Genomic DNA, 27,618 nt, shown 5'->3' with positions numbered 1-27,618 from the left:
CTACTAGACCACGTAACAAACTACTGAAATCTGTTAACGGATTACTCTTCTCAACTAGACCCGAAGTTCCTCACGTGCAGGGAGGGATCTTGTCTAACCAACTTCATAATTCTCTCATCTGTTGCAACTGAATAGTGAGACGTGAGTATTGCAGAGAAAAGTGTGCAGGAAAAAAATATGAGAAATTTAAAAGACATAACAGGATTGAGTTGCTGGAAAGGCAGAAGAAAAGTAATACTAAAGCAGGGTGAAGAAGGTTATACCTTCCGGAGCCTCAGTGGAGCTTTTTGGCGCGCAGGTTGCCTTAGCAACTTCGCAGACCGTCCGCCTCCAGCCCGCCCACTGCCCACCCTTCGCCACGCCTCGCTCTCCGCCGGCTTGCCCGGTACCTTAACTTCCGCCCCAATCTGCCAGCTGGGCCCTAGAGGCCCACTGTCTATGCCCCCGCTTGTGTTGCCTGATTGAAAACACTGCAGCAAATATCTTTAGTTAGAAAAATATTCTTTCCATGCGATCCATACTCTCGTCTGAGGGATATAAACGAAGAGCAGTAGGTATTTGTAATTTGGAGGCTCCGCCTAACATGAGGACCCGAGGCCGATTTTCAGGCAGTACCTTGGACAACAGCAACTTTGGAGGTCCTTCGTTTGCCGAGGGAGACGTGGACCTGAGTGGGGCGGGGCGGTCCCTGGCACAGTGGAGGAAGTGGGGCTACCGCGCGGACTTGGCCTGGGGTTTCTGTTCAGAGCTGCTCCACCATGTGAGTGTTTGCTTAGCAGCCGCCCCAATTCCCCGCACCGATGCCCGACCTTAACTCTCTGCCGCTCTCTTCCTCAGGTCGAAGGTTTCCTTTAAGATCACGCTGACGTCGGACCCGCGCCTCCCTTACAAAGTGTGAGTAGCTGGGCCGCAGTGGGTCTTAGGGGCTGGGCAGGACCGGGCTGGGTGGTCCAAGCCTTCCGTACAACCCCCGCATCAGCAGCCTGCATCCCTTTCCTCCCCGCGCCCCCGCCCGCGCTCTTCCTGGAGCCTACTCTCCCCCACCCGAGGCCGAGAGGACAGATCCCGTGCCCGGTCCTCTAAGTGTCAGCCTGCCCCTGATACGAGGCTGCCGGGGGCCGTGCGGGACGGGAACGTTGCCGCTGATCTGTGACCTTTTCTCGGAACTCATTAGGCGGGTAGTAGAGCGGGAGGACCTGTAGACATGGCTCTCCCTAAACATTCCCCATCTGCTTCCAAAAGGCCTTTCACCACTTTGACCAGCTGTCACAGGAGGTAAAGGAAGGCTTCCCAGTCCAGATTCCAAAAGTACCTGAACGTTTATTACTGTTAGGCTTCTAATTTCTGTGTGTTAGTTGCTCAGCAGTCAGGCATCATAAAGTAAAATGAGCCTCAAATCATACACTTCATATGTTGGGGTATAGCAGAGTGTCTAGTAGGAATGGGAAATGCAGAAATAAGGCAGTTTATCCATGTGGGGCCTTTTTTTTTTTATCCTTTAGCAGTTGAATGACAGCGCTGATCCAACTACATACTCATCTGGACCTTCTTATGATTTTAGGTAAACATTGAGGTTATTGGGGCTGGAAGTCGCGAGAAATGTAGCAAAGAACAGGACTTCAATGGGATTTATGCATAATTTATATGATTAGTATTGTGGTCTACCTAACTGAACTGTACCAGCTGTCATCAGTCTCAGTGACGTAGCTGTCTGTGACCCACACAACCTTGTAGCCTTTTGCTCTCTTGATCATTTCATCTCCAAATGTCTTTTTTCAGTCTCAAGTATTCGTGGTTACAGCCTAGAACCTTAAGATCTCCAGTAATTTCTGACCTCTAAAATGTAATTTTCAAGCACTCTCATATGGATAACCACGTTCTCTTCTTACAGCTGATTTACTCATATCTCTTCTGTAAAAATGTGTCTTTTAATTCATCGATCAGACTGCTTTTGAATCAATCACTAGTCTCTCCCCCATGCCTTACCTGGACTCATTTCCTTACCCAGATTAATTCCATGGTCCAATCACTCTTGCAGATTCCCTCAACTCTGGTCTCCCCTACTCCCCAGTATGTTTTGCTTAGTGAAACAACAACTCTGAAGTCAACTCCCGTGTTCTCTGTACATAGCTGAATGTCCCTGGAGAAAATTACACAACTGGGCTGATGGGCTTTATGTAAAATTCATGACTATGCTCAATAATACCCAGGACTGCTACATTTCTCAGGTTTGCTTGTTTTCTTCTCTATTTTCGGAAAGGATTTTTAAAAATTTCTCTTCAGACATCTTACAACTCCTTTCCCCATTTCTCAAGCCATTAGAGGAAAATTCTTTCATCTTTCCGTCAGCACATCTGTAAACCCATAATTTCTGTCTCCCATCCTGTTATAACGGAGTATGCCTTTACTCCTATGAAAAGCCAGTTGTACCACTTGGGCTCTGGATCTCATCTATTTTAATTTTGTTAAGATTAAAGTAGATAAGGGTCCAGAGATGCAAAATCAGAGAAATCTTTGATTTCTCCCTTCATACTGGGTTATTCTCATCAATGTGTAAATATGCTCTAGAAAAAAAGAGTGAGAAAAAGGGAGGGAGAAAGGACAGAGTAGGACAGCGTAAGTATCTATAAGACTACCTGGAACATTGTACCAGTTCAGTTAGTATTAGTGACCGAAGGAGTTTAATAGGTATACTTATTGTTTAGTGTGTGTATAATGTATATATGGGTATGTGTGGGTATAAAATATGCATAACACATGTACATGTGTGTAAAAATAGTTATACTGTGTTTCCTATTCAAAGCAAATAGTAACTAGTACTTGGGTACTAGTAAAAGCAACTCTTAAGATTTATGGGAATGCATGCTTTAACTTTTCAGTATCACTTTTCACTTGTCAAGCAGGTAAACATTACTGTGATAGAGAAACTTCCTTTGAGTTTCTAACATTACTAATAGTTCAACTCTAGAAAGGATGTTTCAGTTCTAAATTTATTCTGGGGATGTTAGAGTTTTTATTGTTTGTTTTGGTTTTTGTTTGTTGATAGATTCACTATTGGTATTGCTACTAGGTTATAGAAATGTTCAAGTCCAACATTCTCTTATATACAGGATGAATTAGAAACACCTTTGGCTCTTTCCATCTGATTTCAGTCTTACTTCCTACCTCATCTCTCTCCCCTTCCTTGCTATCACCATCAATTAATCAAAGCTTCAGCCACCCTGTTCCCAAATTGACAAGCAAACCCTTTAATCCTCCCTGCTTTTACACATGTTCTTTTTTGAGTTTGGAGTGTAGTCTCATGAGCGCCACTTGACAAACAACACCCTTTAATAATCACAATTTCACCTCGGTGACAATTTCTGTAATTGTCTAGGGAGTCATCTTACCCCTTTTTAGTTTCCTGTAGAAACTTTGTTCTTATTCTTTGTAACAGCACTTGTCGAGTTGTGTCATAGGTCTGTTTATGACATACTTATTAAAAAAATAAGTTTTGGGGACCAGCCCCATGGCCAAATGGTTAAGTTCATGTGCTCTGCTTCAGTGGCTCAGGGTTTCACTGATTTGGATCCTGGGCACGGACTTAGCACCACTTATCAAGCCATGCTGAGGCAGTGTCACACACGGTAGAGCCAGAAGGACCTACAACTATAATATACAACTGTGTACTAGGGGGCTTTGGGAAGAAGAAGAAAAGTAATAATAAATTTTGCCAATAATTTACTTTAAAAATTTACTTTAATATACAGGATAGTTCCCATTTTTTCAAAACACAAGTATAATGTAGGTGCCAAATTTACAAAGTGATGCAGCTGGCAAACACAGTGAATTCAAATCTAGGTAGTCTCGAGTCACAGTAACTCCCAGTCTCTCTGGAATTTTCTACCACTTAGAACATGCATTAAAATATGTTTTCAGTTTATGTTTTATTGGATTATCTTTGGGCAGTCTCACCAAATTAATATACAGGTAGAAGTTTATTTTAATGAATATCGATATGACATTAAGTTACGTGTTACAAGGGCATTTCTAGTCTCCAGTTCAAAAGTGTATTGAAACCCTAAGGTTTTGGAAGTTCTCCTCTTGAGAGAGTTTTATAACAAGTCTCAGGTTCTAAACTATAAATGTACTGCAGGAATACTTGAAAAGTACTATTTCCTGCTTTGTAAACTATCACATTGCCTACTTATTAGATATTTTTTAAATAAATGGCTATCCTTGAGAATTTTGTTTTCATTCTCTCAAAAAAAAAAAAGGGGGAAAGAAAGCGGAAAAATTGGTATCATCCGTTTTGGTTCTTTAGTGGTACTTAGGGTTGGAATGAAGGTAGCCAAGAAATCTATTTACATTTCTCTTAGTGAAAGTCATTATAATGTGCTATGACAGTTGTAATGATTTTTATATTCAGCAATCTGTAGAGTAAGTAAAGAAATGTGACCTATACATGAGAATGTTACATAATGGTAGTTGGTGTTAAAATGTTAACAATACAGTGGTGACAAATAGAAAAGTTTTAAAGAGAGATGTTAGCTTGCCAGTCTCTCTTTCCTGCTTTGAAAGAGAATTTTTTTCTCTTTAATCCTTGTAATTTATTTTACATTAGGAATATTATATTGTTTTATTTTACCTTTTTTTAATCTCTTTCTGCATCTTGATGTGTTTTCTTAGGATACCATGTCAATTCCTTTTTAGTTTTTAAATTGTAAAATTCATATAGATTATAGATTGACCATTTATCAGTAATCTTTAATATACTGGACACTGTACAAATCAATAGCAAAATCACGCATCACTCTCCAACATGTTTTCTCAGATTGCTTTAAACCCTTTTGTAATGATGATATAAAAGGTGGAGAAGGACTTCACATTTTGCAGCAGTAAACACATTCATTTTCATCAACTCATCTACTATTTTAGACTTGATTATTAAACGTGCACAGGACGGTTCATGAAACAATTTATGATCCGGTGAGGCTTCCCAGGTAGCCTCTTCTTATAAGGAAAATGATGACATTCCTGCATCAGGTGAAAGGGTGTTTGGACTGCAGATAATAAAGTAGACTGAAGAATGAGAGATTCAACTTTTTGAAATCCATCTCTGGAAACAAGCTGCAGCATATATGCTAGACCTGTTTGTATCAAAGTATTAAGAAAATGTAAATCTGCACCTGTATAGATTGTTAATTTTCAAGTGGAGCCATGGGCACCTTCTCAGCTATGAGGCTAATTGCTTTGTTTTTGTTTTAGAGTTAATGAACATAGTGTGCAATCAAAGTAGACAACCTTCAGACTCAGAAGACAGCTTTGTCCACGTCTGCTACAGTAGCGGAAATAAAGAACAAAATGCTTCAAAAAAAAAAAATCAGCTTTTGACAAAATTCTTTTTAATTCCTCTTACAGACTCAGCGTTCCCGAAAGTACCCCTTTCACAGCAGTCTTAAAGTTTGCAGCAGAAGAAGTAAGTATAGAAATGGGAACAACCTCTCTGGATATAGTATGGCAGCGTATCTCAAAACTGTTTAAATTTTGCATGCAATTTGACCCTAATTTGATCTATAAATTGATAGATTTATGCTGTCAAAGTTAAGCCTTACAGATAAAGTAGAATGAAATTAAGACTGACTTATATAAGAATGAGTTAAACAAATTGACACATCTATTTAATGCAACCATTGACAAGTACAGGGAAAATTTTATTGAAATTGAAAATGATGATATGGAAATTGTTTTAAACAGCAACGTTATATCACACTGTAGTCTGTATACTCATATTTTTACTAGTTTTGGTTCTAGAATTACAATTTTTTTATATCCTTAGCATATTTTTAAAATTTTCTGTGTGAGCATATGGACTGTCAGTAAAATTTTTTGTTTTTAAAAGTAGGGTTGTTTTTAGAAATGGAGAGGAGGAGATAGCAGAAAATTATACTCTCTGGGTAGAATTGATTAGACTTGATAACTTATTTAGTGGCAAAGAACTAGCAGTCAAGTTTGAGTCTGTAGTTTGATTTTTGTTTTATGCTGGGAAAGATTTGCCCTGATCTAACATCTATTGCCAGTCTTCCTCGCTTTTTTTTTCCTCCCCAAAGCTCCAGTACATAGTTGCATATTCTGGTTGTAAGTCCTTCTAGTTCTCCTATGTGAGCCACTGCCACAGCATGGCTACTGACAGATGAGTAGTGTGGTCCTGTGCTCTAGAACAAAACCTAGGCTGCCTAAACGGACCGTGCCAAACTTTAACCACTAGGCTTTCAGGGCTGGCTCTAAAAGTATCTAGTTTTTTAAAACGTATTTGGGTTTTCTGGTTTTAAGAAATAAAATTTTTCCATCCAAAATTATCATCTGAAGCATCTATAATGCGACTCTTTGGACATCACAGTTGGAAGAGTAGACTGGTCTGGTGGAAATGGCACCAAAATGTGACCTGGGAGACTTAAGGTTCCTATTTTAATTGTGTCATTACTTGTCTATGTGACATGGGCAAGCCTCTCAATTTTTCTCTTCCTCAAAGTTTCTTAATCTATAAAATGGAAGTAGTTAATGCCTATCCTTCATATCTGAATAAGTTATTTTGAACAAAAATATAATAGCGTTTACTGAAATTTTGTGGAGTTAAAAGTGCTGTAGAGGTACAGAGTGACCCAAATCCAAATGTTTTGGTTCAATATCTTCAGAAAAGTTTATAGTCCCAGAAAAATAATTTTAGTAACTAAATAAATAACAAGCCAATTTAAGCCCTAATCCTGCCCTGTACTTAGTGATTAATGGAAAATCTGCCAACCCATTGGTGCTCACAGCTCCTCATAAACTTCTATCAGGGACCAATGACACCATTTACCACTCATTCAGAATTAAACTGAAAAGTAGTAGTGTTTGTTTTGTAGTCAATTTTGATCCTTTCTACATGCAGAAAGGAAAAATAAAGAGATGGGAAACAAATCCTAATACAGCAGCATCGTTGCTTTTTTGCTGCACAAATCACTTGCAAGAAATGTTGCTGGTCTGGAGCATAGCAGATCCAAAATATTCCAATTTATGAAGTAGATATTATTATATTTTGTAGTTATAGTGTCTTTTATAAGGCGAAGGCATTGTTGTGATGTTGGTCTTCTAGTGAAAGTATAAAAAATCGTAACAGACATGCGATAAAAAATAAACTTCACACGGCCACATATGTATATATATTTATTGAGGTAACATGGGTTTATAACATCATATAAATTTCAGGCGTTCTTCATTATATTTCGATTTCTGTGTAGACTACATCATGTTCACCACCCAAAGACTACCATGGGTCACCATATAGATGTGCCCTTTCTCCCTTTTGCCCTCATCCCTCCCCCCTTCCCCTCTGGTAACCACCAGTCTAATCTCTGTATGTGTGTATTTTGTTTGTTCCTGTTTTTACCTTCCACTTGTGAGTGAAATCATAGGTTTTTTACTTTCTCCGTCTGACTTATTTCACTTAGCATAGTACCCTCAAAGTCCATCCACAGTGTCACAAATGGCAAGATTTCATCTTTTTTTTAATGGCTGAGTAGTATTCCATTGTGTGCATGTACCACATCTTCTTTATCCGTTTATCCGTTGATGGGTGCTTAAGTTGTTTCCAGGTCTTGCCTATAGTGAATGATTTTGCAGTGAACATAGGTCTGCAAATGTCTTTTCAACTTAGTATTTTCCTGACAACCACATATATTGATTAAAGTTTTAATGTAGCTTCTAACTATTATAAATCATGGATGTTACACATTTAGAAAGATTATGACTTTCAGGGAACAGTAGGAAGACCTTTCACAAGATGACGTTGTAGAGTCTTCCAGTGAGAACAAGAGTTAACTTGACAAACCGAGAGTCTGTGGATTTACATCTCTAGTAAAATTCTCTTAATAAAAAAATAATAAAATTCCCCAACACGTGACTGGGAATTAATTTAACTAGGTAGTGAGTTCTCAGAGCCTGAGAAGAGCCTCTTAACATCCTAGATTATAAGACTTATGGGATCTGAGAAAGAAAATAATTGAAAACTGAGGAGCATAAAATACACTGCATCCAGGAGAAAACTTGTCGGTGGTATAGGATAAAAGTAGTAGTTACTGTATTTTGCATCCCTAGTGAGGCTTCCCCAAATTGCAGCTTAACCATTGCTTCTGCGTCCTGGAAAAGGAAAAAGTTGTGTGAGCAGTTGCTTTTGATTTTTAATGCTCATAAAATATGTTGCCACTCTATGGGTGTGACTAAGAAAGTGCATAACTTATCTTAAAATGGACATAATCTAAGAATAAGACACTCAGTAGGGTAACTAGAAACTTTGTAATATACAAGTTTTGGAAATCTGAGATGTCCTATAATTAATTTGGGTATTTAGTCAAAATTTTATTAAGTATTACAACCTTTACAAATCATTGTTGAGGTATTTTAAAATGTATTTATTAAAGTACATTTTAATGTTATTTTAAATTAGATTTGTTTAAAATTTTTAAATCTTTAAAAGGACATTTACGATTAAGAATATATCATATAGACAGTATAAGTAACTGTTTATTAGGTACGTAATCCTATAACAGGTAATTGTTCTTATGCATAGTTCTTATTTTAAAACTTGATTCTTCAATTCATAAATAAAATAAGCCTTTAGTTGTTTTTCTTAACTATGCATATGTCACCATTATAAATACCTATAGCAGCATTTTCCAGACCACTAGAACCATTGGGAAAAAAAATCAGTGAAAAACTGAGATCAATGACCAAAAATGATGGGAAACACTTCATTCACTATTTCCTTCTTGGAGTTAAATAAAGTAGCAGCATATTAAAGGATTTTGCAAAGAATACTAGTTTAACTTAGTATTTTCCAAACTTATTTGATCACACAACTCAACTATGTATCTATAAAACTAGTCCATAGCATAGAAGTGTTTAATAAGTCTTCATTGGATAAGTGAATGAACTGTGAGGACATGACCACACTTTGACAACTGCTCGTCTCTAGAGCATTAAGAGGAGAATTCTACCTTTTAGCTACCAATAAGTTCCATACTACATTTAATTAATTCAGAAAACACATCTTTTTACGACATCTCTGAAAGTCGATCAAGGGGGTCTTACTATCACTGTTGGCCATGTGGCAGTCACATAATGTCTAGTTGTCATCACCCCACCTACTTGAACTTAGGGGTTATTATTTCCTCGTGGCATAATTAGACTAGTACTGCAATCTCATGAGATTTAAGTTAGCAATTCATTAAAGAATTTGAGGAAGGAATATGAGCCTTCATTGGCCTCCCATTAAACATAAGAGAGCATTTGTTTAAGCTTACTATTTCTACAAAGAAGTTTTAGGAATGTTCTAAGCAATTGTTTTGCTTTTATTTTTGCTTATGCAATAAAGTTATATATGATAAAGTCTAAGTCTGAAAGAGTAATCATTGATTGGATCATAAATTCATTGACAGTGTTTTTCTTTTTGTGGTACATAAAATAAGGTGCATTTTATAATCCATGGTGTCCTAGATGCAGTGAAACACAGTATTTAGAAAACAGTGTTGTTCTTTAGGAATAAAGCAAATTGCAGCACTTTCTTTGGTGACATTACTTATCCTAAAAGATAAATCCCATTTTAGAATTATTTACATTTACCTCATCCTTGCTAACCATCTTTTATAGAGTTTATATATGTAATTTTTTTTTCCTCTCCTTTAGTTTAAAGTTCCTGCAGCAACAAGTGCAATTATTACCAATGGTAAGAATTCATTTTAAAACTATTACCTCAGAGCTATAGAAATTGTTTTAAAAAAATCAGATGAATTAAAATTGACAAATAGAAAAGCCCAGAATTTATTTCAACATAAATGATATACATAATTGTAATCACTAAGTCAGAGTTATTGTCCATAATTAGCTCTTTTCAGTTTCTTTATACTTTTGATATTTTAGCACTTTATAATATCTTGTGTTCTTATCACTTCATGCTACGTTATTACTGAAAATAACTTTTAACTTTATTTAACAAAATTTTATTTATTTATTTTAGTAATTATAAATGCTTTTAGAATACAGGAAATTAAGCAAAAATGTACCTTTACTATACTTTGTTATTACTTTCCTGATGGAAAACTATTTCTTATGAGACTTAAAATAATGGGGATTTTATTCAATTAGATGTATAATTTAAATTCTGAATATATTAGAGTACTGCTAATGATTGAGTTTTATGGAATCAGCCCTATGAGAAAATGCTGAAATAAGATGAGGACTAAAGATTGAAGGGAGGGCATAACCATCTTTCAAGAATACAAAGTCAGGGGCCAGCCCCGTGGCCAAGTGTGGTTAAGTTTGCACACTCCGCTTTGGCGGCCCAGGGTTTCACCAGTTCGGATTCTGTGTGCAGACCTCACACAGCTCATCAAGCCATGCTGAGGTGGCGTCCCACATAGCACAACTAGAAGGACCTACAACTAGAATATACAACTATGTACTGAGGAGCTTTGGGGAGGAGAAAGAAAAAAAAGACGACGACTGGCAACAGATGTTAGCTCAGGGCCAATATTTTACCAAAAAAAATACAAAAGTCGTATTTATGGGTGCTGTAAGTGGTTTCATGTGCAGTTTGGATAGACCAAGGGAAGATGGGTTTAATGTGCAGTAGCATGATTTAGTTGAGATATGACAGAATTTCTCCTTCTAAAACATTTTGCATGCTGTCACATTGAAGTGTTTATTTAGAAGAAAGCTAGCTTATCTTCTAAAATGTATTAGATTCACAAATGAATAGCTCTTAGGAAAGTGCTTTGTAAACTTTATCAAGTGTCAGAGGGACTTGAATTAAATGACTTTGGGCTCTCTGGACCTTAAGGGTTTATGCCTGAGGGCAATATGTAAATGATTAATGAGGTAGCTAAGGTGCTTTTGGCTTTGTTTTTCACTGTGTGACATAAGAGAGTAAAAAACTACCTTCTGTAGAACTTGCTAGGATCATGGCATTGACAGATGTTCTTGTCTAATCCAGCAATATGTGTAAATTTGTGATAGTAACAGGTTTCAACAGATAACTTACCTGAAAAGTTGTCATTCACGTTCTTGGATTTAAATCACTGGGCTTGTGCTTGTATGCGCAGCAGTAGCAAATCTCTTCCTGTGAATATGAAGGCATTTTTGCTTTAGAAATAACTTAAATGATTTTATAACTTATTTTCTAGATGGAATAGGAATAAATCCTGCACAGACTGCTGGTGAGTATCTGAAATTCATGGAGATGTGGGTGGGGGGATATATATATATGTCAATTGATACTGAATATTTAATTTATTCTAATTAGACTTGTTAGGACTGTACCAGGATAACAGCTATTTTTTAGGGATCATATAGCAGTCTTTACCAATGTGTTTAAATAATAATTTGCTTCGTTATATATATTAGTTATGTATCCTTTTGGCTATGAGAAAGAGAAAACCTGACTAATAAGCACTAAAGGTATTTAATTAAAATCTATAACAAAAAGTCTGAAGGTAAGATTGTACTCTTACGGGAATAATGATTTGGATGTACCTCATAAGGTAGTTGTGACGTAGCACATGTAAACTGCTTAAAACTTTGCTTGGTCCTTAGTAAGCGGTCAGTAAGTGCTAGCTGCTATTATTATTATTTTAAAGAAGTACAGTCATTTAAATTTCAGGGGACTTGGTCCACACTCAGAACTTCAAACTTAACATTATACAGTGCTATATTATTGATGTCCTAACAAGCAAGCAGGGTAAAAGTAATTTTAAACTTTTTGACAGATACTTTTACATTTTTTAGATGTACTCCTTTTGGTTATAATCTAGTTATAATGTTTTGAAATTAAGCATGTTTTAATATAATGTAATCTCAATCTTAAGCAGTAGTTATGTTTAAAGTATTGTATTCTAAAGTGCTTCTGTATTATAACAAAATTATATTGTCCTCATAGACCTTGGGATTGAAATTCAGACATATAGAAAATGAAGAGGGATTCAAAATTGTAATTTTTCTTTACTTAAATCAGTAGTTTTAAGTGGGTAATTTTATTAAATTAAAAAGATTATTCATTGAAAATCATGAGGCATTTTATTATATAGATGTCTTTAAACTTAGATTTAAAGGTTTCGTTTTTCCTTACTCTAGAAATGTTCAGTAGTTTGTATTAATTCGAGTCACTGCTTATTCTCACATGTTGCCTATTGTAACACCCTTAAAAGCTGAATTGTGCGTATCATAGCACATGAAGAAAATTTCAGCAGGCAATTGAGCCAAAACAGAGCAGGGTTTCTAAACTTCTGTCACTTAGAGTTATTTAGATTTATTATTTTTTCTGAGCTTAGGTATTTTATTCTGCATTAAAGCAGGTATTGGTGGTTAAATTAATTTACATTGTTATTTGCTGAGTGTATTTGTTAGCGTTTTCGTGGCTAGTGTTCGTAGCTAAAATTTTCAGACGTTTGGTTGGTTGTCAAGATGTGAGAGGAATAGGAATAGGCCTTGAAAGGTGTGGAATTGCGTTCTGATGATGTTTAAGCTTTTGTACCGACTTACTTTACACCACTTTGATATTATATATAGTAATTGTTGGAATGTTAAGTTGTTATTTTTTAAACACCTAACTTTGTTTTGTTTGTTTGTATAGGAAATGTTTTTCTAAAGCATGGTTCAGAACTGCGAATTATTCCTAGAGATCGTGTTGGAAGTTGTTAATACCCACTACTTGGAACATAGGATTACCTTTCAAAATAAATACTGGTATTGTTGTAAAACTGAAATCGGTCATTTAAAATACTATGAAAACACCAGTTGTTGATGAAATAATGAAAGGTGACTCTCCGCCCCTTCTTGTTGTTCACACTCTTCACGTGAAGAGGAAATGCTTAAGCATTGAGGGTATCACCACAGAAGATCGTAGTCTTTCATTGCTACCTCACAACACACACAGGTAGTTCGTTCGGGGTAAATGGATTATCCAGCTGTGTTTTGTAACTGGAGGATGCTTCCGATAATTCTTTCTGAGAACATTTGGAAAATTAAAATTTGCTGAATCTTCCTATTTGTCTTTGAGTTAAAAATTTAAAAGGATTATGGATAGTATGTGGCAGTTTGCTTGACAGTGTCTGACTTCCAGACTCAAAAAAGTTGAATTCTTAATTATATATTGTTTATGATAAAGGATATAGACAGATCAATGAATATGTAACTATCTTAACTTTTTATCACTTAGTATTTTTTAAGTTTCAAACTTTATGTAGTCATACAAATTTTAATATAATATCGAAGAGCCAGAAATTGATTTTTTTGATCTAGCCCTTATGTATAAAATTGATATCCCACACCAAAGAGTTTTATCTATGATCTTGCAGAATTCAATACTTGTAATGGTGAGATTGAAAATAAAATCGGAGCATCCTTTGCTTAGTTATGCATTCCTTTACCAGTCTCTTTTAATACATCTTTTAAAACAGGATTCCTCAAAAACCGTTGTCTTTTTGAGTATAATATTTCTAAATAGCGTTCAGGAAGAGAGTATTGTAAAGAAGATCTGAAGTTCACAACAAAGTTCAAGGAAATGCTAATTGGAAATGCTGATTAATTATACTTACTGAAGACCCAACATTTAAGGAAGTGTTAAGATTAGTCGCTCAAATGAATGACTTGAAAGGAAAGATGGGGATGACCGGCTTCTAGTAACACAAGCCAACAGTGAAGGGGAAGAGGAAGCTCAAGCAAAGTGTCACAGAAATGCCAACTGGGTAGGCGAAACTGCAGAGGCTTTGTTGGGGGGAACTCAAGGGGAAAACCAAACACTTGACATTGTCATAAGGAGTGGAAGGCAAGTAGAGAAAAAAAAGTATAGGCTTTGTCAGAATACAGATTTCAAAGTTCCCCTTATGAGAATCCAACGACTGAGGTGCATAAGGGAAGATTGTATTTGCCATTACAGAGGAATCAGTAGCTATGCAAATCTTGGAAGATGAAATGAAGGCTCGTAGTGCTTCAGAATGAGTGCTCACCCGGCTCTATTCCAGGTGGTGGGCTCTGTGGAGGCAGGCCTTGTGTTTGTCTTGCTCTTTCTAGACCTGGAAGTATAGTAGGCTTTCAGTAAATACTTGCTGAATTATTCATGAATGAAATAGCGATATGATCAACTTTTATCTTGTTTCAGTATCTTCCCTATCATAGACCCTAGGCTCATTGGAAAAAAATTGTAAGGAAATGCAACAGAATCAGCATCTGAAGGGTGACAGTAGTAGTTAAGTTTAAGAAATTAACCAGATATTGTTCATATATTTGACAGATAAATAGCAGGATTCTGAATTGTAAAGGAAAAAAGTCTTTGCTAAGGTTGAAGAGTATACTTCTGATGTTTTCGAAAGTTTTTATTTTTATAAAGAAAATTTGATTCTCATAGACCCCCAGGTCCTTAACAATATTAACTGTCAGTTAACCAGAAATTTGTGAATACCCATTCCCTGAGTTTTTTGTTTAATTTAGATTCCCCCCATTCTATTTCTAGCACAAAAGCTTCTTGCTGTGTTACATAAATAAGTTTATGATGTCCTGTACTGTAATTTGTTTAATATTTTTGTTCTTTGGTTTTGAAAATTTCATTGTAGTAAGTTCTTAAATTAAAAACATTTTCTTAAAGAACTAGCTATTTTGTTACTAAATGTGATCTGTAAGTTCTTTGTGCAGAATGTTTTGAAGTATTATAGTTTAAGTGCATTATTGATACCTAATTAATGTCTTATGAAAATACATTTTGTTTTACCATAAACTGTATTGTCTGCTCTTTGTTATTAATGCTCTTAATCAGAACACCTGTTGAGTCAGTGTATAACAAATGTAGAAAAAAAAATGGGCAAAGATGATTAATAGTCATAAAAATGAGTATATACCTCCTAATACCAGTCCATTTTCAGGAAAAAAATGTCATTGTCTAGGCTGTTTGGTCCCAAACCTGGGTGATTAGCAGAGTCACCTAGGAAATTAAAAATTCAGATTTCCGGAAACAACTCCTTAAGATCTGACTCATTAAATCTTGAATGATGCATAAGAATCTCTGTTTACAAAAGTAGTCCTGGTAATTTCTGCTGTTTAGGTGGTTTTGAGAATGATAAGGCCAACTTTTTGACTTTGTAGATTAACAAAATTAAATCTAAGGGGTCAAAGTAACTAGAATATATTCTAGAATCCTGTAAAGTCTGCATTCTACTGCTTGATTCTCTGGTAGCTGGCTAAGTGCCAAAGATGCTAGCCAACGCTCTCACTCACTGGGGGTACCTTTTAAAGTGTTTCAAGTCCAATAGTTTTTTGCATATTTCTTAAAATTTCTTATTTGGAAGAAAACTCAGTCCTATTTAAGTCCCCTCTACCTGAATTAACATATTAGAAATGTCTACCATGTCTTTTACCTAAGGACATTGAAATGTTTGTGAGTTGGAGGTATTAATATACTTTATTAGAGCAACTCAAAGTTAACTGACTGATATTAGCGTTCCCAAGGCTATTTATAAAACTGCAAATTACATACATGAATCATATATATAGACACACACGTGTGTATATGTATGTAGTTATATATGTAATTTGCAGTTGCACATATATATGATTTATGTATGTAATTCATCCAGAAGAAACGTATTGAATGTCTACTATGTGTCAAATAATTTGACAGATACTTTCACTTATCTCATTCTTCATAACAATGCCAAATTGTTGTCCGCAGTTTACAGAAGAAGAGGCTTAAAGAGGTTGAGATTTGAAATTTGCTTGTGTGACTTTGGAACTCTCAGCATACTGGGAGTATTTTTTAGTGTCTTTTTTCCACAATATATGAATCTGTATTGAATGATAAATTTAAAAATATAAAATGTGTAAGGCTTAAATTCTCATTTCTGAGTACTGAATATATAATTATTATGAATGGCACTACTTTTTAATACATGGTGTAAATATGGTAAAATTATAGGACATTGAGTAAAAACCAATCAAATAAAGGTAATTATGATTCTGGTGCTACTCCACAGGGTGGCATAGTGGGAGCAGTACGATGACCCTATGCTGTATTCCTCAGCCCCATCAGACAATGGATGTTTTTTAATCTTATGTATCTTGCAGATGCAGCTACAAGATTAGTCCCCTAGTAACCTGCTCTTCCAACCAGATGTTGCCCATAAGCCCCTCCAGTACAGAACTTCTGGAACTACTCTCTGATAGTGCTGGAAATAGATGTCATTATTTAAATCAGGCTATTTAAGCCAATAATTGAAATAAACATTTTCAGAAGGCCCAGTCTATCCAATCTATTATGCACATCCTCCAAATTGTCTAAGCCAGATATTTGGAACTCATTAGATTCTTTCCTTTCTTTTCCCATAGCAGACCAATCACAAAGTTCTCTTGATTCTGTTTACAAAATACATCTCATAGCCATCTTCACTGTCTAATTAAAGCCCTCATCCTCTTGTATATGCTACTATAAAGGTCTCTAGTCTCTCCATTTCCTCTTTCACGCTCTTGTAATGAGCTTTTTGACATGGAAGTATGTAGTTCCACTAGTTAAAATCATGAATAAAAATCTGTACTTTTCATGACATGAGGTCCTTCATGAACAGGTCTTTGTTCAGAGTCATCTATTATTACTACTCTTTTTCCTACAGTTTCCTTCTCCAGTTCACACTGCAGCTACACTGAGCTACAAGTATTTAATATTTCTGATGTGCCATGTTCTTATGCTGCTATGCCTTTACTTTGTCCATTTGTCTGCCTGGAAAACCTAGGACTCATTCTTCAAGTTTAAAAGCCATGGAGCATTTCCTCACTCCTCCCAAGCAGAGTTAGATGTTAGCTGTCTAAACAACCATTGCATTTTGTACATTTTCCCATTATAGCAATTATGGAATTCTAACGTTTGTCTCTGATTTAAACTATGAATTTTATTAAAAAAGCGTAAGATCATGACTGAAACTGGATTTCCAAATTGCCTTCCTCATAGTAGATAATAAATACTTTGAAAGACTACATAAAAGAAAGAAGGGAAACTTTGAAAATTGCAACTATTTTTGGCTCATACTTAATAACTTCTTTAACCAAAGTATTTGATTAACCAATATACTCAGACTCCTCACCATTTCTTGTAGCAGGGAATTCACTTTATCTCAGAAATGAATTGATCACTCTTAAAAGTGCCAAATATTCTCTCATTTTTTAGCAAATATATATTTATTATCTGTATCATGGACATTGCTAAATACTGGAGATGAAATATGATTAAGACTAATTCTCTTTTCTTGGGCTCTCCAAAATGTATACATTTCAAAACCAGCAAAATCTTCTAAAGGAGTAATTAAGTGCAGATGTGCATCAAACCCTTTTTTTAACGTGCTGGGCATGGTGCTAGGCACTTTACACACATTATCTCTTTACTCCTTAATTTCTCTACAAAATACCAGTCTTAATTTCTTTACTCTTAAGAAAGCCAAGATTTGAGTTAATGTGTCCAAAGTTAGAATGAGATTGTCTCTAGGTAGATCTATATGGTTATAAAGTACTCCCTCAAATCACATTTGCCATTATTTTCCTAGAATTACGTTGACGTATATTTCCAAAATGAAGAAAGACACTTCTGGAAGGGGCCTCAGCTTGCTATTAAACATTTCTATGATCTCTCTTTGCTTGAAAATGTTAACATTCAATAATCTACATAAACACACTTATAAACTCTCTTTTAGTGAATATATATATACATTTATAACAACAGATTTGTGAACATTTGAAAAGTAGCTTTATGGCTCTATTATCTGCTTTGCTATATTGAGGGTGTTGTGGTAATTTTGTCACTGGATGCAAAACCCTGGCCAAGGTTGGCAGACAAATGCAGAGAGCAGTTTTTGGCGTAAATCTCTGATTTTCTGGCAAAACTTGTTAGCAATGTAAAAGCTGTTATTGAGAGCATATTGTGATGATACATCATGTCAATATTTGTTTGGCTGAGTAACACTGTAGATTTAATAAATTCTTAAATGCACAATTTACAACTGATGAGCTGTTTTAGAAATAAATTGTATGTGATATTTGTTGTCAGTACCACAAACATTTTGATGTCTTAAGTGGAGATGCTAGCTTCTCTGATTTTCTTGATAAACATATGAACAGATTAGGGCTTTTTGAATTATCCTTAGGTGTGCAAATTATGTAAGAATGAAATTTAAGAGACAATGAATAGAGTGAGTCACAGAGGTCTTAATCCTTTGTGACTTCTGCCATAAATTTGTGTTATCTGCTAGATAGTTTTATTCAACATTCTCAGTTTTGACATAGTGTTAGAAGATGCCTAAGAAAATTTTTTGAATTAGTGAATTATTTTTTGTTTGTTTTCTTGGTATGTGGGTGGGATACATCTGGCACTTTGAACCTTAAAGGGAAAGTCTTGTAAAGAAATAATCACTATTAGCTTCTTTCTTCCTGAAAAAAATAGCGCACATGGACAACTAATATTTATTGAGCTTTTACTATGTATTAGGCATGATAGCTGACATTTGGTCCTATCCAAAACATCCACAAGACATTTGGTCCATGCCAAAAGGTCCTTGATATTTGGTCCTGTCCAAAACACCCATGGAGACATTTGATCCACACCAAAAGGTCTTTGATATTTGCAGGACCATTTGGTCCTGTCCAGAACACCCATGGAGATGTTTGGTCCACACCAAAAAGTTTTGATATTTGGTCCTGTTCAAAACCATTTGGCATGGACCAAATATGCTCGTGGACATTTTGGATAGAACCAGATTTCAAGGACCTTTTGGCATGGACCAAATGTCTTATGAATGTTTTGGATAGGACCAACTGTCCTGCAAGGATCAGGCACTATGATCTATGTTTTACATTCTTATTTAATCTTCATTGTAGTCTATGAGGTCAATAATATTTTTTTATCATACTTTAAGAAATTGGAACTTTCAAAAAGATTTGGTAATTTTCCTGAGGTTACACAGCTAATATTCAGCAAAGGTGTAACTCAAACCCTATCCAGGAAGCCCCAGGGCATGCACTCTTAGCAGATGCAATATACAGCCTCTCTGATTGGGACCCTGGTAAGTTAGCCTAGTTCAAAACCCAGAAAGCTGGTACTTCCCATTGTGCCACCTCTTCTCTCTCTCTCTCTGCATCCTACTTCCTTATTCCTCCTGACCTATTGTCTAACCCTTCCATATATCTTAAAGCCAGTGAGAAAGGGGAGTGACATGAATAGAAGCCTTTATAGTTTCATCCACGTTTCTTCATGCTGCTTCTCCTATCTATCTGTTCTGAAACTCTTTCATTCCTTTATTCAGGCATTTATTTACCAAGAGTGCAAAGAGGAATTAGACCTGTTCACTGCCCTTTGGAGTTAAAAGTTCATGCTCCTGAGGCTCGGGGAGCAGGGCTTGTGGGCAGCAGTTTCTAATTACTTGAGCCATCTTTTGTTGGTCTCATTGGCTGTTATTGTCCTTTGTTTAAGGCCTGACAAACCCCCATTACTGCTTCCTGCTCACAAAACTTTAGCCTACATTGGACAACTCAAACAATGTCTGGTAAACAGGACAGGATCCCTGAGGCCAAGGTCAATGAATCTGGAAATAGAGAAACCATTAAGTAAAACAAAAGAGGCAAGGCCAAGAAGCAAGGTAGTAACCAAAGGAAAGGGACAATAACAGGTAGAGCTTAGAATTCAGGAATGAAGATGGAACTAAAAATTCTAAATGGAAAGGCTGGTCAAGAATCAAGAATCTCATGGGTAATAGAATGGTCAAGGCATAGTGGGCATTTTGGGGTATGAGGTGGCAAGAGAGATAGGTAAATTGGTGTAGGTGTGTCTCGGGGGTGCTCAGAAATCAGAAATTTAATTTGACGCAATTGCTGTCCCAGCTAAAAAGCAGGAGGAAATTGGAAGTCCGGGGCCTGATCTGTTCAATGCCTCCTGGTGGGAACCAAAAAAACGCATTAGGAAGATGCTTAAATAGGCTGAATATAGTATAGGGTGATGTCAGTAAGGACAGATACAGATGCTGGCAAATAATTATGCTTTTAGGAACTTCACTGGAAATAAGCTATCAGTAGAATGACAGTGTCTTCGAATTAATTTTTCAACTGAAATTGTTCTTACAATAAATATCTAGAGTGTCAAAATCAATATCAATGGAACAATATAATATCTAAAGATAGACATATCAATTTTAAACTGTAAGCCTATGTATTAGTTTGCTAAGGCTGCTGTAAAAAAGTGTCAGAAACTGAGTGGCTTTCACAACAGAAATTTATCATCTCACAATTCTGGAGCCTAGAAGTCTGAAATCAAGGCATCAGCAAGCTTTGTTCTTCTGATGACTGTAAAGGAAAGATCTATTCCAAGCCTCTCTCCTTGGCTTATGGATGGTGGTCTTTTCTCTGTCTCTGTTCACATCTTCTTCCCCCTATAATATCTGTCTCTTTGTTCCAATTTTCTCTTTTTATAAGGATACTGGTTATATTGGAATGGGACCCACACTAATGACTTCATCTTAACTAAACTAATTACATCTGCAATGACCTAATTTCCAAATAGGGTTACCTTCTGACACACTAGAAGTTAAGATTCCAATATATCTTTTTTTTGCAGGGGGGACACAACTCAACTTAAAACAGGCCACGTATCAGTGGCAGCTTTCTAGATAAGGCTGTAGGTGAAATATGAATTACAAAATGTGTCCTAAAAAAAATCTTTGCAAGTGTAATTATAATTCATGAATCCAATAAAAAGTCTGAATAAAGCTCCATATTTTTTAAAAAGTCAATTGAATAAATTAGAATAGAAGGGAAAATGAAATGCATCATTTATCCCCATATTTCACTTTAACCTCTCCCAACCATCCATTTCCTGGTAGGTACTGCTAAGAGCAAATGACACTGAGTTTCTATTTCCTTCAGTCCCCACTGGGAAACACAAAGAGTAGAGCAACTCTCTAAAGGTAGGCAGCTGAAAGGCACAGAAGTTCCAGCTGGTAATTCGGACACCTAAATAATTAGTCCCCAAACAAAACGTGTCGGCAGGGCTGGTTCATTCTGATGACTGTAAATGAAAGATCTATTCTAGGCCTCTCTCCTTGGTTTATAGATCCTGCTCTTTTCCCTGTGCTTCTTCGTGTCTTCTTCCTGCAATATGTATCAGCTCGAGTCTCTGACAGTGGCTGAAAGATGGCGTTTATGAGGCTTCTTAGCCTGGATGTTTAACTACATACAACCATATTCAAACAAATGAAAAGTTATTTTCTGTTTTTCTTTCCAGTAGCCAGACTGCTTTCCATTGTTTACACTGCTTACAAAGCTTCAAGCAGCTCTACCCATCATTCAACTGCCCATTTGATACAAAAAAGTGTGGGCACCAAAAGTATCCTCTAAAAGAACAAACCGTAAACAGGGAGAAGCAGTTACCGTGGAGGCTTCACATTAAATAGGAAATGGAAGCAGCAGAGCCAATTACAGGTACATTTCTCCTTGTTGAAGAGACTTCAAAATAGAAGGTTTTTAAAAATTTGCTTCTAAAGGCTTTCTTTTCAGTAAAATTGAAAAAATTATGATAGGCCATATATAAAAAAGAACATCCATCCTGCCTGCCGGAGTAATCGTTTTCTTCCTCTTAGCAGATTCTAGGCGCAGGATAATCACCCCTCTGTGATGCTTTGTTATAAGCGTTCTAAATAAACCACTCTCAGGGGGCCCCCTCAAGAGCAGCACCCCCTAGGAATCTTCCATTGAGCCTTGAAACTATAATTTGTTCCAGACATTCTGAGCAAAATACATTCTTTCCCAATCTCTAAACTTGATAATTAGGTGTGTTTAGTTAGAGTTAAAAATAACATGAAGTGGAAAGGTGTCCAGGTGCAAGTCATTAACCTGGAAGGAGGGGAGAACGAAGAGGGCCTTCAAAAATTGAACTCGAGTTTTTGGTGTGTGTCATATGTTCCAGACGCTTTGCTGAGTGCTTAATCTAATGTACCTCTTAATTCTTCGCAGTGATCCATTTATGTACTTATTTTATGGATGCTAGAGATGAAATGACTTATACACCAAGTAAATGGGAGAAGTAGGGTTCAAAACCATGTTTGTTTGACTCCAAAGCTTATATTCCTTCCATTTGTTTCCAGCAACTTAGGCATAGGAAGAGAATGTGCAGAGCATGCCAATCTAATTTCTTAACCTGTCAACAGGTTCTTCACATTCTGGTCCCTGGTGTCTCTGTCAGAATTGTGTCTCTGCTACACCTCACCCTACACCCTGATCCATAAACGCTTTATGGGCATTCTTATATCCATCCTTTTGTCATGTTATTCTTGCCTGGAATGTCCATCTCTACTCCAACTGCAAGGGTCTTAATGAGGTGCAGTACCACTCTCCTTGGAGATGCTTGGAAGTGTGTTCAGCGTTTATGGTTGTCACAATGGGAGTGGTGCTGGCACTAAGTCCCCGGAAGCTGGGGCTGCTTGACAGTCTGCAACGCCATGCTGTATGGATAGCTCCCTACAACAGAGAAGTACTCTGTGCCAAATGCCCATAGAACTCCACTGAGAACACTGACCCTGGATCTCGCTCATCGCTCCAGCCCCACCACCTCCATGAATTTTTGATGTTCCCCATGCTCTTCAGAAATTCAAAACATCTTCTTGGCAGTCTGTGGGTTTAGTGCTAATGTAGTTCGAATTGAATTATTAGTTATCTTTTTTTGTTAAATATATATGTTTTGTCTTTCTAACAGTTATTTTTATGCCCCTTGAAGGCAGGCATATGTTTTATGTTCCTTTATCCACAAACGTAATAGCAAATATTTACATAGCTTATATAGCAAGTATTTGCCAGCCATTGGTTCAAGTGTTTTGTGTAAATATTAACTCATTTAACCCTCCAGTAACCCTATAGAATATTGTTATTCCCATTTTATAGACATAAAAACTAAAGAACAGCAAGGTTGAGTAACTTGCACAATATTACACAGTTAACAAGCATCAGGGCTGTGATTCAAATCCAGAGATTCTGGCTCTAGGGTCTGATGCTTTTGACTACCAAATTCAATGGCCTGACCTAACAAACATGTCCTGAGTGCCTATTATATATCAAACACAAAACGAAGACTTTGATTTTTAGAAAATGTTAATAAATCTGTTAAGTATAGTAATGGCATAACATATAGGAGCTCCAAAGATGGATGCTTAACCCAGTAACAGGATACAGGAGGCCTCCTAAAAGGATTAACTAAGCCTGGAGCATCAAGTTCAAGGCAAGGGGCAATGGACAACAAGGCTGGAGAGGAGGCAGGACAGATCACAGAGGAGCCAGGTCAATTAGCTTAAACTATATCTTGTAGGTAGTAGGTTTTAAGCAAAGTGTGACCCTGTCAGTAAGAGATTTACAAAGATTGCCTTGGCCTCTGTATGAAGATGATCTGAGGATAATAAGATTGACAACAGTGACAGCTGTCAGGAGGCTGTGGTAGAGCAGAGCAAGAGAAGTGTTAGAGGAGGATGGCACCATGATGAGGATGACAAAGGCCAGCCTGAACGAGGACATCACTATCTCTGCCATGGCCTGTTGTGGAATGTCCTCTCCAGTCCACACTGAATCCCCCACCTTTCACTCTTCTCCTTCCACCATCCACCTAATATCCCCCCACATGGCCTATATACCTCATCTTGGATAGATAAATTGCAAACCAAACCTATCTTTCTTATACACAAACGGGAGGCAACCACCATCATGTGCTGAGAGGAGCTCTGTGCCAGGGATCTCAATATTTGGATTCATTTCCAGTGTTGCTTTTGATTACTGTGTCTCTTAATCTCTATGAATATATTTCATTATCTGTATAAATGAGAAAACTTTTGAAAGGGCCAGAAACTGTCAGAAACGAAGGTGTCCCTACCTTTTCCGGGGATAAATGTTGCTTATCTTCTGAACACTGAATGAATATTTTATTATAAGCCTACAAAGTATTTAAATGTTTTTCTTATTTTGACAGAGAGACCTGCATTTTGCGTTTTGCTAGAAACAAGCTTTATTATTTTTTAATCTGCAAACTAGTGAAGCTGTGCCCTTGGTTCACTTCTTTGGAAATTCCATGGAAGTCAGTGGGATGAGGAACGATTACCTAAGAGCTGAGCCTGGCTTGTGTTCCTGTGTGATTAGCGGGGCAGGAGGCCAGATAGAACTTGGGAAGCTGAGGGCTGTATTTTCATGAACAGTGGCTCCAGGACATGAATTTCAAAGGGGCTGCATGAGGGAAATAATGTCTCTAACAGACCTGGCTGGTTCTCTGTTTTCCTCTTTGCCTGCCAAGCAACCTTTTATGTAAAAAGTAGGAGAAAGACCTCTAAAAAGGATATATGAGAGGGGGATACGTGTGTGTGTGTGTGTGTGTGTCTATCTGTGTGGTGTCTTTGTTGTGTGTGTGTCTTTCCTCTGGGCAAAATAAGAATTGGAAGAGAATTCAGTACCAACACAGGCTCCCCTTACATCACCAGGGAAACCACACAGTAAGCAAATGTCTCCAGGCTTAGCATGTTTTTCATAGTAAGCTGGTTGTGCACCTGTGTCCCTGTGTGTTGTGTGTGACTGGAGCACAGGGTCTGTGTGTCCTCACCCTGTGCCCAGTGTGGTGCTTGGCACATGGAAAAAGATTAAAATTTGTTGAATTGCTTGTGGTCAAATCAACTCCAGTTCTGATAATTAATTTGGAGCAGTTTCTTATTCTCATCTTAGTTATTTCTGCTCCAGGAATTTCAGTCAAGCAGGAAAAAAAGTTGTTTTTAAATAAATATGGTGGTGTATATATATATATATATATGTATATATAGTGTTAATATGTAAGGGTATTTTCAATTCAATAAGAAAAAGACTCATTGATGAATAAAAATTCATTACAAAAAGGAATTCAAATGACTTATAAGTATATTTACACATTTGCAAACTCACCAGAAATCAGAGATACAAAATAATACAATAAGATGCTACTTCATCCATCAAAATGCCAAAGATTAAGATTTAAGGATGATACTCAGAACTGTCAAAGATGCAAGAAATAGACACTCTTACACAGGGCTGGTGTAAATGTAAAGCGACTCCATCTTTCTGGGTGGCCACTGGTAATATTATCAAAAGTCTTAAATATCCCCTTTTACCCTATATCCCCATTTCTAGTCATTTGTTCAGTGAAAGCAATTGGAGATATGCTCAAAGGTTTCTGTACGATGATATTCATCATAGCATTATTTATAACACCAAAAGCAGAAAACAAAAAAGAAATAACCTAAACGTTCAACAATAGAGATTTAGGTATGAAAGTATATTATACAAAAAAATAGAGTAATGCCATTGGAAAATATTTATGATATAATATTAAATAAAAATAGGATATAACGCTGTATATATAATGTGATAAATATTATATATATGCTTAAATTTTAACAGTGGTTAGGTGATTTTAATTTTTATATCATCCAAATTTTCTGTAAAGAATGTTTTCCATTTGTGTGTGTTTGTATGTGTTTAACCTCTAAATTTTAAAAGTTACTGTTACCGTATATTCAATACCAAAGAATAACTGTTGTGGAGAATATATTAAGATTTTGGAGATCCTAAATGTTTAATATATTACCTCTAAATATTTATTTGGGAGGAAAATGCCAGAGGTTTTCTCTTTTCTTCTACTTCCTTACACAGTTCCTAATGCTTCAGTTGCTTGCTGAGTATCAAATTAGCTAATATTTTTCACTAGGTCAGAAGCTACTTCTAGATGCATTTTTTTGTCTTTTTGTTGTTGTTTCTAGGGGGAGTTTTTGATTCAATTGTAAGTGGGATTTTTTTAAATTTCTTTTTCTGATAGTTGGTTATTAGTATATAGAAATGCAACTGATTTTTTCATATTAATTTTGTACCTTGCAACTTTACAGAATTTGTTTATTAGTTCTAACAGATTTTTGGTGGAGTCTTTAGGGTTTTCTATATATAATATCATGTTATCTGTAAATAGAGACAGTTTTATTTCCTCCTTTCTAATTTGGATGACTTTTATTTCATTTTCTTGCCTAATTGCTCTGGTTAGGACTTCCAGTACTATGCTGAATAAAAATGGCGAGACTGGGCATCCTTATCTTGTTCCTGATCTTAGAAGAAAAGCTTTCAGTTTTTCATCATTGAGTATGATGTTAGCTATGTGCTTGTCATATATGGCCTGTATTATGTTGAGATATGTTCCCTCTATACCCACTTTTTTGAGAGTTTTTATCATGAAAGTTGTTGAATTTTGTCAGATGGTTTTCTGCATCTATTGGGAGGATCATGTGATTTTTATCCTTCATTTTGTTAATGTGGTGTATCACCTTGATTGATTTGTGAATGTTGGGTCATTCTTGCATCCCTGGAATGAATCCCACTTAATCAATTTTTTTTGTCTTTAACCAAGTGATTATTTTTTATTATAGACTAATACATGCTCAGAGAAGTTTTTTAAATTTTGAAATGTGTAAAGAACAAAGTGAAAATTTCCTGTAAACTCATTTTCAGGTTATTTTGCCGTTGGTGTTTTACGTTTCTTTTCAAATTTGTCTGTATTTGCATAAAATTGACAGATATTCACTTTTTAAACAAATATTCATTGGATATGTGTATATTCTAATTCCTGCTCTAGGCACTGAGGAGACATGGGCAATAAGTATGTCCCTGACCCTTAGAGACTTTTGATTTTAGCAGAGTAATAAATAAAAATAACAAAAAAATAGCTAAAATAATTTTAGGAAGTAATAAGTGCTAGCAACAAACAGTACAGCAGGACAGTAGGATAATAAATAGTGGGAAGAATGGTATTAATTAAGGTGGTCAGAGACAGCTTCCTTGAGAAGATATCATATAAGCAGAAACATGAATGAGATGAAGGAATGACCATGTTCATGATGGAGAGGCAAGCATGCCAAGCAGAGTGAAAAGCAAATCTGAAGTCCATGAGGCAGATACAAACTTGGCAAGCTAGCTGAACAGCAAAAGGGCCAGTGTGACCGGAGTAGAGGGGTTGAGGACAAGAACGGGGGAAAATGAGTTCAGAAGAGCATCCAGATCGTACAGGGCTCTGCTGAGTTCTTTGGATTTTGTTTTAGTGTTATGGGAAGTCATTGGAAGAATTTAGTAGGAGAGCAATATAATCTGATTTGCATTTTTAAAGAACATGTTGGTTGCTGTGTGGAGGTTAAACTGTGGAAGAGGAAGAGTGTAAGGAAGGAAGAATGCCAGTTTAGAGCCTCTTGTATCACTGCAGGCAAAATAAGATGTCTTGGATCAGAAATGAAGGTGATGAGAAGTAATCTTATTCGAAACATATTTTAAATGTAGAACCAGCAGAATCTGTTGAGAAAAAGAGATGAATCATTGATAACTTATATGTTGATGTGAAACTTATGTAAGAGAAAGGACATTTGGGATTCTACATTGACAGTCTCAGATGTCTCCATAAAAAAAAAACAAAAAACCCTTACCTGGTCTTGCTATTGCCTCTATCTTTTAAAGTATTGGTAAAATTGGTACTGGTTGAGATTTACCACTTGTGGTGAG

General features: G+C 36.3%; 1 protein-coding gene across 1 annotated transcript; it reads left to right on the top strand.

Annotated features, from left to right (window-relative positions):
• The first annotated feature begins 679 nt into the window (after positions 1-679).
• On the top strand, positions 680-14,782 carry UFM1 (ubiquitin fold modifier 1). The gene is made up of 6 exons (XM_046664911.1): positions 680-760; positions 838-894; positions 5,401-5,458; positions 9,703-9,742; positions 11,199-11,231; positions 12,644-14,782. Coding segments are annotated over exons 1-6 (258 nt in total). The 5' UTR covers positions 680-758; the 3' UTR covers positions 12,712-14,782.
• The last annotated feature ends 12,836 nt before the right edge of the window (positions 14,783-27,618 follow it).

Source organism: Equus quagga, chromosome 6 (genome assembly GCF_021613505.1).
Source record: "Equus quagga isolate Etosha38 chromosome 6, UCLA_HA_Equagga_1.0, whole genome shotgun sequence".
In the NCBI taxonomy this organism is placed as follows: domain Eukaryota; kingdom Metazoa; phylum Chordata; class Mammalia; order Perissodactyla; family Equidae; genus Equus; species Equus quagga.
Note: the sequence above shows the minus strand (reverse complement) of the source record. Positions and strands in the feature narration are given on the sequence as shown.